Source organism: Danio rerio, chromosome 23 (assembly GCF_052040795.2).
Source record: "Danio rerio strain M-AB ecotype USA chromosome 23, GRCz13ab, whole genome shotgun sequence".
In the NCBI taxonomy this organism is placed as follows: Eukaryota; Metazoa; Chordata; class Actinopteri; order Cypriniformes; family Danionidae; genus Danio; species Danio rerio.
Genome location: NC_141043.1, coordinates 36,499,101 through 36,517,735, shown reverse-complemented (window position 1 = coordinate 36,517,735; position 18,635 = coordinate 36,499,101). Strand labels below are relative to the sequence as shown.

At 34.5% G+C, this 18,635-nt stretch overlaps 1 protein-coding gene and 1 long non-coding RNA gene across 19 annotated transcripts in view; one reads left to right on the top strand and one right to left on the bottom strand.

The window, feature by feature from the left end:
- Positions 1–1,453: 1,453 nt before the first annotated feature.
- rapgef3 (Rap guanine nucleotide exchange factor (GEF) 3) overlaps positions 1,454–18,635 on the bottom strand; it is a 76,800-nt gene continuing 59,618 nt past the window's right edge. For 3 of the 10 annotated variants that reach the window (XM_087307518.1, XM_087307521.1, XM_087307516.1), the window contains 12 exons: positions 16,814–16,892; positions 16,527–16,664; positions 15,250–15,347; positions 14,086–14,211; positions 11,454–11,635; positions 9,273–9,363; positions 8,949–8,999; positions 8,779–8,866; positions 8,617–8,681; positions 8,466–8,520; positions 4,985–5,056; positions 1,454–2,015 (listed from right to left, as the gene is read on the bottom strand). In XM_087307518.1, coding sequence (XP_087163644.1) covers positions 1,897–2,015; positions 4,985–5,056; positions 8,466–8,520; positions 8,617–8,681; positions 8,779–8,866; positions 8,949–8,999; positions 9,273–9,363; positions 11,454–11,635; positions 14,086–14,211; positions 15,250–15,347; positions 16,527–16,664; positions 16,814–16,892 — 1,164 coding nt within the window. In that variant the 3' untranslated portion in view covers positions 1,454–1,896. Of the gene's footprint in view, positions 2,016–2,114; positions 3,436–3,526; positions 5,057–8,465; positions 8,521–8,616; positions 8,682–8,778; positions 8,867–8,948; positions 9,000–9,272; positions 9,364–11,453; positions 11,636–14,085; positions 14,212–15,249; positions 15,348–16,526; positions 16,665–16,813; positions 16,893–18,635 lie in introns of those variants that run through there. The other 7 variants (XR_015523783.1, XR_015523781.1, XR_015523782.1 and 4 more) reach the window with 4 other exon arrangements.
- The window catches only part of LOC137489139 (uncharacterized), a 49,532-nt gene continuing 34,863 nt past the window's right edge, over positions 3,967–18,635 (top strand). For 6 of the 9 annotated variants that reach the window (XR_015523800.1, XR_015523803.1, XR_015523801.1 and 3 more), the window contains exons 1-3: positions 3,967–4,036; positions 11,504–11,656; positions 14,105–14,220. This is a non-coding gene — a long non-coding RNA (uncharacterized LOC137489139). Of the gene's footprint in view, positions 4,037–11,503; positions 11,657–14,104; positions 14,221–18,635 lie in introns of those variants that run through there. The other 3 variants (XR_015523806.1, XR_015523805.1, XR_015523804.1) reach the window with 2 other exon arrangements.

Below are 18,635 nucleotides of genomic sequence, written 5' to 3'. Positions count from 1 at the left end.
CTCCAGTGCTTGCGAACAATGAAATTCAAAGGTTAATATTCCTAAAAGGACAGAACTAGAATACTGCTTAATAAAAAGTGCGGAGAGACCATGACTGTATTGAAAAGCAATGCATTTATGTACATTCATTTTCAATAATTAAACAATCCACACTCTGTTATGCCACGTACTACGGAAGTCCTAAGAGGCCATGCATTAAAATATTTTTTCCCTCTTGTTTTGTCATGATCACGACTTAATCATCTCATGATCTTGACTTAACAACTCGTTTTCTTGTGATCTCGACATAACAAAAAGTTGTTTTCTCGTGATAACGACTTAATTATGTTGTGGTCTCAACCAAACAAAAGGTTACGTCGTGATCATGACTTATTTTTTGCTTTTATTTATTTATGTAATAATAATTATTAGTAGTAGTATTAATAATATCTGGCCAATGTCTTGCCAGTGAGTTTGCACCGGCCCTGCGAACAAAGAGAATAGCCAAACTGCAGATGCGCATTCGTGCAACACATAAAGCTGCGGTCACACTGGGCTTTTCCTCCCATTGACTTCCATTCAAACGCACGCAAATGCGTCAGACTGGAAACGCAGGGTCATGCGTCAAGTTTTGCAGGTTGCTGCGGTGCAAAGTTCAAGATTGGTGAACTCTGCCCTGCGAAATCGCATCACTTGACTTGCGTGAGACCAATCGGGGATCAAAACATGACATCTCTGGACAGAAATTTAAAATATGGAGCAATCGCTCGCTTTTTAAAATGTCTAACAAGCTTGTTCAATCCCGCAGCGGCGCACGACAGAACTTCGCACACACAAACTCTAGTGTGACCGCAGCTTAAGGCGTTCAGAACAGCCATGATAATATGCGCGCAAACGTTCGTGCTCATGAATAACGTACACTCATTATATTCATGTATATGATTTTATATCATTATTTACAATAATATTCCCTTAACTGTTACTATTTTAAAGCAAATCTATATGGCTCAAAATAAGTTGCTGCGTGTATGAATTAATTATGAAGAACGATTAAGATCCTGCTTTTGCTTTGACCATTACCGCAAGTGATTTACTTTAAAACTGCGCCATATGGAGTTGCTTTAAAATGGTAACAGTTACGGGGATTTTATTGTAAATAATAGTATATAATCATAAACATGAATATAATAATGAATATTATGGCTGTTCTGAATGTCTTTAACGTGTTGCACGTCTGCAGTTAAGCTATTCTCTCCCTGTTCGCAAGGCAGGATATTAATAATAATAATAATTATTATTATTAATATTATTATTATTACATAAAAGCAAAAAAAAGTTGTGGTCATAAATTTGTGAATCATAATTCGTTTTATCATGATCTCGTCATAGCAAAAAGTTATGTCGAGATCATGACTAAACAAATTATTTTGAGATCACAACAAAACAAAAGAGAAAAAATATTTTAATGCATGGCCTCTTACTGAATATTTAATGTTAATGTCAAACATTTTATATGGTTTTGCCTCCTAAACAATAACTTCATTAATCAATTGAAGGGCTGTGGCGAATGGATATAGAACTGTGATCAACATCTTCATGATATAAATCTTTTATAAATAACAGTTAATGCCAGCAGCACTGAAGTGAATTGTTAGCTCACGTTGTAGGCTGAGTCAGATATGACCCAAACATCAGAACACTTCTGATAAGGCAATAAAAAAAAAGAAAGAAAATTGTCCATTGTCAGCATTTGTCATCCAGCTCTCAACTTTTTGCAGTTCATGCAGCACTGGTGGACAATTGTGAGAATTTACACCAATTAACCACACATAGGGTGGTCATGGCTTCCATCTGTTCAGTTTTTCTTTTCTCCAATATGGAGCAGGAATGGGCTGAAGATAGCAGTTTTGCGGGACCTCAGCGCTCTAAGGCTCTGGAGAGCTGAGTTAGTTTCTTCTGATTGTCGATCACTTTCAGGTTCTGGATGTACTGTCTGATACTGGTGGCACTGCGGAGGTTCAGAGACTGGTCTGAATCTACAAAAGGCAAAAGTGAGAATTAGAAAGACAGCCTGATGTATTTCTGCTCTTTTTGTAACATAACTTACCACATCTTTTTTTTTAATTTTTTTTTTTAGAGATAGTCATACTTGTTAAACAGTGGCTCAATTTAAACCACAGATGTCAAACTCGTGGAGGGTTACAAGCTCTGCACAGTTTAGCTTTAACTCTAATTACTGTAAACACTCCCGATCAAACTAACTTAGTCATACAGGCTTGTTTGAAACCTGCAGGTAAGTGTGTTGAAGTTGGTTTGGAATTAACCTGTTCCTAGGAGTGTTTGACATTCCTGAATCGAACCCAATGTAGCACCCAAAATTGCATCTCAAAAGGATAATTCACCCAAAAAAGAACATTTTATTATTATTTATTCACCCTTTACTTGATTCAGTTTGTTTCTTATTCTTTTGAACACAAAGGAAGAGATTTTAAAGAAAGCTAAACCATGCAGTGACTTCCACTGTAGCCTAATTGTTATCTTATTTTGTGTTCAGTAGAAACTCACAAAAGTTTAAAACCACACAAGGGTGAGTAAATGGTGAATTTATTTTCATTTTTGGGTGAACTAATGTTGGTAGGTACTGATTGGCAGGGTGCAAATAATACATTGACGATAAGGAGGTTCAACTTTTCGGTAATGCATCAGTAAATCACAAACACTGTAAAACCCAAAATGTTAAAGTAACTCAAATATTTAGTGTATTCTGACCAACAGTATTGTCTAATTAGCTGTTCTGTAGGTACTGTACTGTAGGTCAAACTATAAACTATGCATATAATTAGACTTTACTTTTAGGCTATATGTAAAAAAAACAAACTGCTATTTTACAAGAAAAGTGTCTTGTGAATACTTAAGCTGTCTTCAGTGCTCTGATCTGATGGTTTCAGACTGATAAAATTTTTTTTTTTTCTCGCATAGACTGATTGTGCATTCGCAATAATATGAACCATTATTGGTGGTAAAATGTATACTTATGTGTTATTTTCATTTTTAATGTTATCTTTCAAGATACAGATCAGAATAAACCCTATTTCCCACTACTTAGAAGACTATTTATGTTGTTTTGACGCCCTTCAGGGGAGATTAAGTTTTAATTAGGGGGGTCAGTCCCCACAAACCCCCATTGAGGTAAAATTGGTTTTACAGCTTTTTACACTGTTTACAATGGTACTTTAAATGTTTGGACTGAAATCACATGTAAGTATGACTTTAAAAAACATTAGCACTATTTAATTGACTATGAACAATGTTGTACTTTGATGGTTGTTGGCTGCTAATATGGTTTCACTGTAGAATTTGCAGTGAATACTTTTCTGAAATTATATTAAGGAGAAAGTCTGGATGTGCGAATATAAAACCAACTTTACCTCAATCAACCCCCCTGTAATTCGCACCCTGTTTATTGGTAAATAAATTAGCCATGGGTGTAATTTCAGTAACCCGGATACACTCCCTGCTGAAAAATCCAGCTTAAACCAGCCTAAGCTGGTTAGCTGGTTTTAGCTGGTTGACCAGCCTGGTTTTAGAGGGGTTTTGGCCATTTTCAGGCTGGTTTCCAGCCATTCCAGCCTGGTCTCAGCTGGTCAGGCAGGAAAATGACCAGCTAAAACCAGCTTGACCAGCCTGGTTTAAGATGGATGGACACAGCTGGTTTTAGCTGGGCTCCCAGCCTGGTTACGCTGGTCAGGCTATATTGTCATTGTAGTATTTTAGACGTTTAAAATGTAGACATTTTGCCACTAACATTTTTTAGTTTGCGATTTCAGAAGCTGTCCAGTGCTATTCGGGGTTAAAAAGCGTATTTAGTATGCAATTTGGGAAGACGTGTAATGTTAATCGGGGTTAAACGCGTTTCAGATTCCTAGTCAACGTTTGATTGTTTGCGGATTTCGATTGGACAAATGGAGCGTGTCACGTCAGCTGTGCGTAGTCGTGACTCGTAAGCCCAAACTGCTGTCAGGTTTTCCTCCCCTGAATGGTCTTTTCAAACAGTAAGGTAAGAGCGAAACAATGAAATGTTCTTTCATCACTTTAAAGGACGCATTACCTGTCATTTCATTTTTCAAACGCTGAAAGTAATGTCTAAAACAGTTACCGATTGGAAAATCCGAGTTGAAACGTAGGCTACATCTAAATTAAGTGCCTTTCTCTAGTTGTAATTATTTTCACCACAAGATGTCGCCTCACTCAACAAGAACACTTCATGTCCTGCCAATTGTGCCAAAATCATAGAATAACCCTTATTTTGACTAGCACCCCTGCTGAAAAAAACAGCTTAAACCAGCTTAAAGCTGTAGGTTAGACGCGTGTGTCAAATAATAAGTTGCAGTTCTACATTTTACATCATTTTACATTTTACAGCATTTCTTATAGTAGACCAATCTACTACTGTAGTTCTTATTTAATAATGTTGACTATTTGAGGTGGAATATCCTTAACCAATTTACTGTAACAATTAGTTTGTTGCAAGTTAGATGACGTGAGGAGAGCTCAAATAAAACCCAGTCTAGAGGTCTGCATTCCTGCGGCTGATCCAGTCCTCTATCCAATTCTGATACTGATGCAAAGTTGTTATGAACTTTTTGATGCAGACTTTAAGTAGGAGGGAGGTGGGGAAAATTATGAGATATCTGGGATGTAGCATGCAGTGTTACAAAGGGGTTTAAGTCTGACGTCAAGTTTCCAGATCCAAGCAATCTACCTAATTCCAAAAACAAATGGTATTAAGGCTCTCTGTGTGCTGTAAAATCATGCTAGTGGATCTATACTGGCTTCTCATATGGCCAGGCACTGATTAATCTTTTATGAATCACTGAAATATTACCAGGACACTGTGAGACTGTAGTTTTAAAAGTAAAAGATTGGTCATCTATTGTGAGTATAGAGGCTTGGACCTGGAAACCGCATTCCTGACATCACGACTGAGGAGAAAGAAATGACGTACATGTTGATATTCGGATAGCTTGAGCATCCAAGAACATTCTCTCCGTCAAGCCTTTCTGCGGAGATGAAGGCACTGCAAAAGCACAGAATAACTCTGAATTTAGATATGAATAAGTGAGATATGAATTAAAGTCACCATGAAATGAAGTTTGACGTCTTATTATTATTATTTTTTTTAATGAATTGACACCATTTCTAATAAATCATTAATCCATGAATGCATGCACTTAAGTATTTCTTCCCTCCTTCACCAATATCTATCTCTTCTCAGATGACACGTTAGAGCAAGCACACGACACACCATCACTTAATTGAAATCAAAATGACAGCAAACCACAACCATTTCATTCATTTTCAAGCAACAAAAATCAAGTCGATCTCTATTTTTGGTTTTCAAATTGGCTGCATTTACACTTCCACAAAAACAATCAGATTTTGTTTTACTCCCATCAGAGAGATGAATATGTTCCATAAGTGTAAACGTATGTCCATAAATTTTTTTTAATCTGTTCTGAGCCAGAGATTCATATCTGACTTGCATGTACGCGTAATATTATACCACAAAAATCAAATACGGTCAAGAGATCAGATCTTAGGGGTCATGAAATGCATTTTCACATATAAATGTATTATATTTTATAAACCAAGTTTTTTGCGCCAGAAGTGTATAGTATTAGTAAAAAATATGATTTATACTATCATGGATTATACTATTCTATTTACTTCTGTGTTCAAAAACAATAAAATGTTCTATTTTATAACTTCTTTAAGATTTGCAGTGTAAACACAGCCATTTAAGGCTATCAGCTTTCATTGTAGGACAACTTTAAATGCAACAGTGTTAAAGGGATCGTTCACCCAATAATGAAAATACTGCAATTTACTCACCCTTCACTTGTTGAAAAACTATTTAAGTTTTTTTCTTAAGTTAAACACAAAATAAGATATTTTGAAATTTGCTAGTTGCTGGGACACATTGACTTCCCGAGTCATTTTTGTCTGATAGGTCACAGCAACCAGCCTTCTTCAAAACATCATCTTTTGTGTTTGGCAGAAGAAAGAAACTTAAGGGTTGAAGAGTTTTTGAAAATCACCTTCTATGCAGTGTTTTAGGACAGCACCAAGTGAATGAAAATATCCAGAGGTTTAAATCGGAAAGTGCATCGTGTTTAAAACTATTGATTCTTTAACGAAATAGTCAATTCAGAGTCCAATAAATGAATCGTGTTGGGTTTAGATCTTTTGCCTGAAAGCATTGACGCTGATACGGTACATCAGCAAATATGTACCGGGGATTATGGGATTGATCATGACACGGAGATAACAATCACTGACAGATGGAGATTTTGCTGTGGGAATAAAGGGTAAACGCTAATTTTGACAACAATACCACAGTATAGGCAACCGTGTGCTGTGGTTGTTCCTGTCATTTTCTAAAGATTGATACAATAACCTACACTGCAGTGCGGGAGTCGCCGGCCGTTTGCTATTAAAGGAAGGATCAGCAAAGACTGATGTATGGAACTTTGTCAGACTTTGGCAGAGACTTAGTCAGTAACTGTTAAAGTTTATATGGACAAGTTTCTTCTTCCTCCTGATCATAACATGTAAGTGTAATTAAAATTGTTGCCTCGTTTTCTGTAGTCAAAATATGTATTTATTGTCTTGTAAATTGAAATCGCTCTGCACGGCTTGTAATCACTTATCTACTATAGATCAGTGCTTGCACTGTATCTCTCAGGCCCCGTTTACACTAGTGCATTTTAGTTTTAAAACGGCGTTTTAGAATGAAAACGATCCGCGTCCACACTAGCATTTCACCCAGCGTTTCTGAACAACTCTCCGTCTACATTAAAACGGTGAAAACGCACATCACGTGACCACACACTCACACAGACACACACAATCTGACATGCGCTGCAGCATGCTTTGAGCACATATGAGAGCAGGGCACGTCGAACTGTTCATCAACATATTCCCCGACTTTGGTCTTTTGAATCTATTAGGCTACTTGTTCTCAGGTAACGTGTTTTGGATGAGCGCAAGTATAAGTTAGGTTAATATCTTAATTAATGTAACCGCTAACACAGATTCTGCCCAATTGACTGATGGCTTGCCGTTATTTTCTCTATTGTATAAACTTATTGTACGTTATATTTTAAAATGGCCATTATTGGTTATTTAAAATGATATTCAGTTATAGAAAGGGTGTTTCGTATTTTCAATAAAAATGAAAAGAGGCAGTGATGTTATAGGCTCGGTTTTGTTATAAATATGCATGAAGATGACGCTCATATAAATGTGGAGCTACACGACACCTCAACATTTTTGATGTCTGTTAAGTTGCTAATATCCAAAATGAAAATAGGCAGTTCCTCACATGTTTTAAATTTTTTGATAAGACAGTAAAACAGCATAGCCAGGGTGATGTAAATGATCTTATAAAGTACACCCGGGAGTTTGTTTTCCATATCAAACTTGCGAAGTCTGAACTTACACGGAGAGGATGCGAGACTGAACTGTGTGTAGGCTACTTAATATTGAAGAAAAAGCTCCAATCAGAGAGGCGAATGTCTGCAGCCCCGCCTTCGTTTTCAGATGTCTCTGTTTTCCCCCATCCACACTGAGACAGAACAGCAGCGTTTTAGAATGGAAACGGCCTCTTCAGCGTTTCCTTAACCCTCTGTTTTTGGCGCTCGAAAACTCCGGCGTAGTGTGGACGGATGGCGTAACCATAGCAAAACGTATGCGTTTTCAAACTAAAACGCATTAGTGTAAACGGGGCCTCAGGCTAAATCTAAATGAAGCTGTTCACATATTGTGTACAAAACAGCGTTGAAAACGTGATGCATGCTTCTTACTTTACCAACTTAAATGCATTTCTGAACTTGTGATCCTCTGCCGTATGTCTTTGCTATGGCCACCATCAGCTGTTCGGCGCGGTCAATTTTCTAAATAGTTCAACTTTTGCCACTGTGTGGATTAATACTGAATGTGTGTCGTTGTTATTACTTGGGGTTAGGGTTAAGAGTAGAGTAATATGCTGGTGCTTCCTGCACTGAGCTCTGACATACTCTGTGCTACTTCATAGCTGTGGTTGTTGTTTCTCTCTGTTTCGCGCTGAACTTAGTCGACCAATCACAACAGACTGGGTCATTGGACCAATCAGCACATATTAGCCTCACGCAAAGGAGGGGTTTGGGAACAAATGAATCACTGAATGATTCATATGGTAGTCATTGGGATAACTAGGTAAAAATAAATGCATATTATAAGACAATCAAAGTGTTTTTTGACCTTGCATGCAAATCAGAATTTTGTTGGAGATCCCCAAAACCAAAACTATGACCTTTTATAATGCAAATAGGCGCTCCTTAAAATCACATGAGGGAGAGTAAATGAGGCAGTTTTCATTTTTGGATGAACTATCCCTTTTAAACACTGTGGTGTTCTGTGAACCACACCACTAGAGGGAGCCGTACCGTAAGGTTGGCTTCGACAATCCCGAACTGTCTTCACTGTTCTGGCAATCATGCGCTAAAACAAGATAAAAAAAGACACACATTAGATGTTTTTGTCCAAAGTATAGAGTTTAAATGTTAATTAATTGCAGCACTCTGACCACAAACTCACCATTTTCTCAAAGTTGACCAGTTTATCAGTGTAGTTCTTGTTTCCCTCATGAATAAATGTCATATCTGTGTAGGTAAGTGATGCATTTAGCTGATTAAACTGTAATCCACTATATACTACTGTAGAAGTAACATAAACTGTAGATTCACTAGTGAACTGTACCTTTTAGAAGCAGTGGCATGAAGGGAATGTATGGAGGGCTGAGTTTGGCAATAGTCAGTCTGTAGGCCCTGTGGTTACGGGACGGATCCTAAAACACAGATTATTAATATATATATATATAGCATTCACATATATTGAACAATCCCTGAAAAGTGTGTGTGAACATTTACCATCAGTCTTTCGTATGCACAGTAGATCCTTTTGGTTTTATTGGGAAGTCTCTGTTCAATGAGATCAAAATATATGTATTTTTTTATTAAGTCAAATGAATTAGCATTGCACTTTTTTCAATTCAAGCTGTTTCAGAAAAGAAAAGTATGATGGTAATCTTTATAGTATTACTTATAACATTTAGCACATTAAAACTGGGGAATGTCCTAATTTGTAAGGCGCCTTGGAAAAACGTGTCTGCTAAATGAATAAATGTAAATGGAGTAGTGTAGATTATTAAAGGCAGATTATTATATAGCCTAAGAAAGCGCATTCGTCCTTACCTCCCATGTTTTATTGAGCCTCTGCACTGCACTGTTGCTGAGGCCAAACATTACTGCGAAAAAAGAGTTGAGGTTCTTCTGCTCTTTCAAACTGAAACACATCAGAATAGACGCCCGTGAGCTCATACTGTCTAATACAAACAAGTCATATGAGTTTATTTCATTGTAAATAATTGGTAGTATGTGTTATATGTCATACATGAGACATCATAATTAATGATCAAGACCTGTGAACAGAGGTAAAAAAAATAAAATAAAATTTAGCTTCCTCTAGTGGTCACTAATGATATGAGCTATAAAATCAGTTACTTTGATAATACCAAAATATCAAATATTAAATACCAGTTTTAAATATTAATTTATTTTCTTTTATATAATTTTTTTCTTTATTTTCTTTTCTTTAATATATATTTTAGTTATATTCCAATATTGTTAAGTTTGTTTTTTTATAAAATGTATGTGCATTTATGAAAATTATGCAAAATTTTTAGTTTTAGCTATTTGTGTACATTAAATTAAAATGAGAAAAGTCTTTGGCAAATATGTAAAGATGTTTTTATATATCTACATATACTGTGCTCAGCATAACTGAGTACACCCCATTTTAAAAATGAATATTTTGATCCATTTCTCAGTGAATATATGCAATATATTTTGGTGCATTTAAACAAAACAGATTTATTAAACAGATATATGTATATATTCAAATTATATTTTGGATAAGTTCCAGATAAGCTCCAGATTGTTGGTTTTCAAAGCTCCAGTACTGACTAATCTAATACATATGCACAAATATAATATTGTATAGCTTCCTATTAAAAATACAAATTTAAAAGATAGCTTTGTGAGGGGTGTGCTTATATTTGCTGAGCACTGTATATATACAGTATGTATGTATGTGTGTGTATATATATATATATATATATATATATATATATATATATATATATATATATATATATATATATATTTATTTTTTTACTTTTTTTTTTACTGTACAATTGAAGTCAGAATTATTATGAAGTCAGAATTATTATTGATTATCAAAATCTTTAGCCACTTTAAGCTAACTTTTTTGGATAGTCTGCGCTATACAGAATCAACTATCATTATACAATGACTTGCTAAATTACCTTAACCAGCCTAGTTAATGTAATTATCCTAGTTAAGCCTTTAAATGTCACTTTAAGCTGAATAGAAGTGTTTAAGTAAATATTATTTACTGTCATCATGTCAAAGATAAAATAAATCAGTTATTAAAAATGAGTTAATAAAACTATCATGCTTAGAAACGTGTTGAACAAAATCTTCTCTCCGTTAAACAGAAATTGGGGAAAAAATAAACAGAGGGGCTAATAATTCTGACTTTAACTGTATAATTTTTTAAAAAACTTAAAAAATATAGGCTTATATATTAAACTGTATTAAAAGTGTTATTTTTGAAAACAATACAGGCTGGGCCGTTTTATAAATGCAAAACTAAAAATGGGTCAAAACCAAAATAACATTGATTTTGTAGAGGGGGATTAAAATGACAATTTCCACCAAATTAAGAGCACAGTTACATATGGAAGGAAATTAATCAAGAAAATAAAATGGATTGACATATGTCAGTACTTGGTTTTAAGAGTTAAAAAATAACCACTTTTTTACACCAACATTTGCATGGCAAAAAGTTTTGAAGAAATCACAAATCTTTCTTAAGGTATTATAGTCATTGCTTGATATATGGGAATCTTAGTGCATCTCTGTATGTAAATTATTAGGTTTTATATTGCTTTACTCCCCACAGCCTTCCCTCCAAAAAACAAAAAAAAAAAAACACAACCAATCATGTAGTATATGATGCAAATAGCAATACCACTGTTTACAGACATTTGTTTCAGCATGTATTCCTAACATTTATTGTGGTATATCTGCATTATCTTGTGCATGTACTCTAACTGTACAGTTGCAATGACACAAACTGAGCACAAAGTTTGTTTAAAGATTATGTAAATTAGTGGGTTGGGTAAATATTCGGTGAACCAAGTTGTGAAGGTGAACTCATGTGACGTAAAATAAATCTTGTGTAATGATAGCATTAATGATTAAACCATTGACAGATTTTGATTAACCTCTACTACTGTATATATAAAGTATATGGCCACTAACAGTGTTGTCAGTTGATGTAATACTCACACAACAGCCATCTTGATGAACTTCTTCAGCAGTATGGCTCTCTTGCCCAGGTCTTCACAGAGACACAGTTCAGTCACAACCCAGTACTGAACCTCATTGAAGCGACGAACAAACCGCTCGAGGTTTGCTGTGGTGGATCCAGGGAACTTTTCCCGTCCGAAAACATAGTAGACAAGCTCCACCTGCAGTACAGCAAATACAAGGTATTGTATTTGTAATATACAGAGGATATTGAAGACTTTTACCAACAACAAAAAAATTATCATTAAAATTATACAAGTTTTTATTTTTGAGCAAAACAAAAAAATGTTGTCACATAAATGCATTTAGCATAATATTACACACAATATTAATGTTCACAGTGTGTTTTCTTTATAAATGTAGGTGTTTAAAGCATTAAAAACCCTATCTTTAGTATAATATTTTAATATTTAGTGTCATTTTAGTATAAATCTCAACTGTTAAGACAAATCTAAATAAATTAAAATATTAAATTGATTTTATTGCATATAGTATACTATGCTAGTATATTTCTATAAGATAAGAGCTTTATTTATCTCCTCTTTTATGTTTATTTCGGGTGAACTTTGGAAGTATCTGATTCTTCCGAATGTAGGACAAGTAGTCCAAATGACACACGTGTTCACTTTACTTCCTACATCTGATAGGCCCTAATATGTGTGTATTTGTGAGCTGGCGGCACGGCAGACGTCACATATTTCAAATGTTTACTCAGTAGGTGTGAGCCAGGCGTGCGATTCAGACAGCTCGGCTGTAAATTATTTCACTGACTCACTCTCTCTGTCATGTTTGATTCTTGAACCGATACACCGCACACATGACTGATCACATCCGTGTGACGTTTGTGTGCCTGAACACGTGACGCCATTTCTATTTAAATGCCAAAGCTAATATATACAACATCACTCTGCTCTAATTGTGATCGGTAAGGATGATTTAATTTTAGTATTTAAACGTCACCATTAAAGTGACTCAGTGGTTAGCACTGTCGCCTCACAGCAAGAAGGTCTTGAGTCCCGGCTGGGCCAGTTGGCATTTCTGTGTGGAGTTTGTATGTTCTCCCTGTGTTAACGTGTGCTCTGATTTCTCCCACAGTCCAAAGTCATGCACAATAAGTGAATTGGGTAAACCAAATTGGCTGTAGTTTATGAGTGCGTATGGATGTTTGCCAGTACTGATGGGCATCCATTGTGTAGAACATATGCTTTACGCTCAAGTGACCCCTGATAAATAAGGGACTAAGCTGAAGAAAATGAATGAATAATTATGTCTGTTGCTTTTGCACATATTACCTTTCATGCAGTCTGTAATGTGCATGTAAACGATGTGCAAACTTTAAATGATCAGAGTTTCTGATAAATGTCTCCAAAAAGAAAAGGGAACTGCCTGAAATGAGTTATCAGTAATTGCAGACTTTCTAAACAAACCTATGTGGGTTTGTTATACATTTGCATAGTATATTTTTTATTTGCCGCCTATGAACACTGAAGTTGTTGAGGAACGGCAGAGTTTGGTTTGTCTTGTAACAACAGGAAATGTTGTTGTTTTTTGTATTGCAATATTAAATCCACTTTGCATGCACTTCTAAAGGATGAGAATGTGAGCTTAAATTGATACAGTAAAATTGATGCCATTGTCACTGTTTATATTAATGTTTTCAAGTGTTGAGGAAGACTTATAAGCTGAGTTTGGCCAATTGCATTGCAAAAATCCTTGTCTTACTCAGAGATTTCTAGTCCAAATGTCTAAAAATTCTCAAATCAAGAAGCAAACGAAAAATGTTGTCTTGTTTTCCGAAATAATAGCAAATATATAAGCAAAATAATCTTATTTCAAAGCGAAAACAAGATTACTTTACTAGCCACATTGGCAGATTATTTAACTATTTTTACGGAAAAACTCACTTCACTTAGACTTTTTCTGAAAACAAGACAATATGTATTGCTTGTTTAGAAAATGCTTCTTGATTTAAGAAATCTGTAGATATCTGGACTAGAAACAAGACAAAAACATCACTCAATTTTGACTTATTATGTTTGAAAACAAAATATTTTTTGCGTGTCTAAAAATGCTTCTTGATTTAAGAATCAATTAAAATTTGGAAACGGGACAAAACCTCTTAAGTAAGAAAAGCATTTTTGTCTCAGAGACTGAATCACTGAACAAACCATTTCAGAAACTGTGCTGCGATGTACATAATGAGAAGATTGAACTGTTTTTTTTTTACCTTGCATGGGTGTAAACCAGTTGTAAGAGACATTAAAAACAACATTTTAAAATATCTTAATGGAGCACTTTAGGAGTTCAGATGCAAAAAACTCAAGAACCATCTGAAATGTTCATCTAAAATGAGCATTTTTTCTCAGTCTTCTACAGGGTATGTTTATTTTCAGTTATTGTACATTAAGGACAGTGAAAATAACCTATTCGTTCCCATAAAAGTGAATTTCTGAGAAAAAAACCTTCATTTTAGAAGACCATTTCAGATGGCACTTAGAGGTTTTTGCATCTGAACACTTCACTTGTTCCTCCTTAAATGGAAACTGTCATTGCATGTTTAATGAAACGGTTATATGCCAGTGACAAGTGTGTTTGTTGGTTTGTCTATTACCTCATGCATGGCCATGAAGAGTTCCCAGTCGTAGCTGGTGTGTTGACTGGCCATGTCCTTGGAGCAAATCTGCTCCAGAGTGTCCATGGTGCTCTTCTCCGGCCCCAGCTGCTCTTTATCAGGTGTCTGTCAGAGGTAAACCACACACGTACACATTGGGTTTTACGATGACCCTCTATTAACAAAACTATTGTTCTGCTATATTGTCCAGAATCTACTATAACCTTCTATCCCGGGCAATAAGCATTCAGTCTTATTTGGGAGGTAGGTTGTTGCTATGCATTTGCTAAGGTGTTCTGTGTGGCTACTCTGGGGTTGCTAAATTACTCTGGGCAATTGCTAGGATATTGTTACGGATTTTCTAGAGACTTCAAGGTTGCTGTGAGATTTCTAAGGTCTGTGTTGATCAGGTAATCAGATTGTTGTCTGAAATATTGTTTTGCAGTTGCTTGGGTTTAATTAAGGTGCTATAGATGGTTTCTAGGACGTTTAAGATGTTGAGATGTCTTGTTCTGGATGGTTTCTAAGTGGTTGCTGGTGCACTTAGACTCTTCTATGCTAGTTGACAGAGAAGCATACAGACTAATATTTGTCATTTTGTCTGGTTCCATAATTACATGTGTATATATTGATATTGATTACTCAGATTAAATAAATACAATAAAAACAAACCAATTATTGTTTAGAAAAGCTGACATATTGAGATTGTTTGAAGGTATTGCATAATTATGGCAAAATAATTAGTTACAAGGATCTTTAAACGTCATATTGTTAAAAATCACTTTAGCAGTTTTTTTTTTCAAGTTTAAATTATTAGTAGCCATTAATTGTTATTGTATGAAAAAAATGTTAAAATAGAAATGTTCCTTTTGTACTCTATAGAATTTATAATAAATAAGTAATTTTTTTTTTACATCTGGGTACAATAATTATATTGAAATTTCTTCAAATCATGAGACTTATATCCAGTTTAGTCATCTTTTTTCAGCTGAACCAAAAGTTGAACTGACTCTTGTTTAGTCTCGAGTCTCTTACCTAATCAATTGATTTCTAATGCAGTTTTTTATGCATAGAACAACAGATTTATCAGAGTTAAGCATATTACAGCTCATTTCTAGAGTGTTTTTACTATATAAAGGTGGTAATCATGTTGGCATCTCTCACCAGTTGTTCAACTTGGCTGGAAGTGCAGAGGAAAAGCTTTTCGTTCACTCCTAAAGAGGCAGACACTGCTGTGGTCTCCAACTTCAGCTGGACTCTGTCTGTAACATACAAAGCAGATGAGACTTTGATTACATGAAACATCTGATTAGGTCAGCAAACGAAGATTTCACCCAAAAATACAAAATTTAAGTTTGCTAAGCCTCAATTAGTTACATATCTTTGAGTTTCTTTCTTCTGTTGAACACCAGTGAAAATATTTTGAAGAATGCTGAACACCTGTAACCATTTAGTAGGGGAGAAACCATTGCTGTGAAAGTCAACAGTTACAGATTTCCAACATTTTTCCTAAATATCTTCTTTTGTTTAACAGAAGAAAGAAACTCAAAAAGGTTTGAAACAATTAAAAATAATAACACAATTTGCAACTCTGAACCCAAATCATATTAATCTCATGGTTTATATTTTAAATAAATCACAACACCTATAACCATTTACTTCCATAGAAGAAAAAACAAATACTGTAGAAGTCAATGGTTACCGGTTTCCAACCTTTTTCAAAATATCTTCTTTTGTGTTTATCAAAATTTATAAAGGTATGTTTGGAACAAGTGAAGGGTAGCAAATGATGACAGAGTTTCAACTCTGAACCCAAATCATATGAATGTCATAGTTTATATTTTGAAGAAAGCTGAACACCTTTAACCATTTTCTTCAATATATTTATCTCTACTATGAAAGTAAATAGTTACAGATTTTCAACATTTTTCAAAATATCTTCTTTTGTGTTTAACATACAGGTTTGGAAAAGGGTGGGAAAAAGTGACAGAATTTTCAACTTTGATCCCAAATCATATGAATCTCATAGTTTAAATTTTGAAGAAAGCTAAAAACTGGTAAGCTTTTACTTTCATTTAGGGAAAACAAATACTGTGGAAGTCAATGTTTACAACTTTCCAACATTTTCCAAAATATTATAATTTGTGTTTAACAGAAGAAAGAACCTCATAAAGGTTTGAAACAAGTAAAGGGTGGGCAAATGATGACAGAATTTCCAACTCTGATCCCAAATCATATGAATCTCATAGTTTATATTTTAAAGAAAGCTGAAACCGGTAACCAATTTCTTCCATTTATAGAAAACAAATACTGTGGAAAAGAACATTTTTCAAAATATCTTATTTTGTTTAACAGAAAAAAAAAACTCCATAAAGGTTTGGAACAAGTAAAGAGTGGCAAATGATTCTCTGAACCCAAATCGTATGAATCTGATAATTTACCTCCTGAGGAATTCATCTTGACAAGCACATAGTTTCTGTCAGGATCCACTAATGTAGTCAAGATGTCGTTCACCGATGCATCAACTGGCAGCATCACAGTGACAGCCTTATGATCCGGTTTAAAGATCTCATACAACACTGAGAAAAAACAAACTCTTCTTAATTAAGGTAAATCCCAGCCAGTCTATTTTGATTAATCAAAACAATTTCACAGGTTTATCTGGACTTTCTTTAATGTCTTTGTGTTATGGATTGGTATAAAATCTTACAGAAGTAAAAACACAAACCTTTATCTTGGGCTTTAATCGACCTCAGTTTTCCCACCGGCTCTTCGTAAGCTGAAAACCAATCAAACTTTTGGTTCAGCTGAAATAAATAGACGAGCATATTGGATATCAGAGCTTGCAGGGCTTTAAAAGGCAGTTTTTAAGATGTGGAGACAGACCGAGTATAAAATATATAGACAGTATTGATGAATTCGGGAATGATGGATTTTCTCAGTGTAATTCCAAGAATGTGAGGAATCTGAGAGAAAAATCAGGTGTCTGTGAAGGATTGGCAAAATGGCATTTTAAAACCATATGTTAGGATGATTTTTGTCAGAAAAAAAGCTATAAAGGTTTCTACCAGTGGATTGGATGTTTAATGCAATACAGTATTATAATCAGTCAATGCGAGTCTAAGACGAATAGGTTTTTTATGCATTAGAATGTTTGGTGTTTTGTTTTTAAAGATTATTATACATTTGTACTATGATTTACAGAAAGTAATCACTAGAATGTAATTTAGGTACCAACAATATTTTTAGGTATTTAATGATATAATAAAAGATTATATTAAAGTATCACAGTGCAGAGTAAAAATCCTTATTAATTGTCATTTTAATGATTGTGACTTATTCTTTTACATCTTTTAATAAGTACATGTACGAGTGTGAGTGTGTTGTTTCATTTTTGCATTAATATAATGTTATGGTGAACACCAAAAAATTTTTCACCAAAAAAAATGTAATAACAATGAAACATTAAAGCAGACACTTGCATTTAATGTTTTCACTTTTGTAAAAATTTAACTTCACGTGAAAATCTGAAGAAATTAAAGAAAAAAAACAACTAAACACCAAAACGTCCCCATACAGTTTGATGGAGCGCTTAGACCCGAAAGCCGCTTTGTGTGATGTCACACCTAACAAGCGGATATTTGGCTGCTAGCTAGTACAGTTTATAAATGTTTTGCGAAGTTCAATTCATTACACCAGTAGGTGGCAGCATATGTTTTAATGTTTATGTTTTTACACTAAGTTAAAAGCACATTGTCATTTGGACAATAATTCAGTGAAAAGTTCATCAATTTCACTTTACTGAACTGAATTTATTAAGGATTTACTATTTACAAAGTCAACGAATATACATCTTTCGCACTGTGTATCGTTGATTCCCTGATTATGAAGGAAGAGTTGATTTTTTGCACAATTTTTGCTGCTTGTTACGCTGAATCAACAAAAGTCTTAGGGATTTTTTGGACAACCAAATTTTTTTATGTTCAATTCACTTAAATTTGTAAAAAAAAAAATAAGTTGACTTAAACGATTTGTGTTGGGACAACATAAAGGAACTGTGTGGAACCCAGCATTTTTTGCAGTGCACATGGTCCACACTGGCAACTCAAAGATAAATGTATTTATAGACATTATTTCACATCATATAGGCTTTCTTTAAATCTATGCATCATATTGCCTATATACACTACCTGACAAAAGTCTTGTCATCTATCCAAGTTTTAGGAATGACGAATAATGAATTCTAGTTGCTCATTTGGTAACAGAAGTGGCTAATATGAAGGTAACGATATGAAGGCCTCTAGATTACGCTTATTTTACCAAAATGAAATATGATTTTTAATGATTTCATTAGGACAGTAAGGTCTGACTGTGCTTAGACAAAAGACTTGTCATTTAACAGAAATAATGTACAGTATAGAATATAAAGTCATAATGCAGTGGAAAAAGAATGAATATTGTGTATGACTCCCTTGAGCTTGGACGACGGCATCCATACATCTCTGCAATGACTCAAATAACTTATTAATAAAGTCATCTGGAATGGCAAA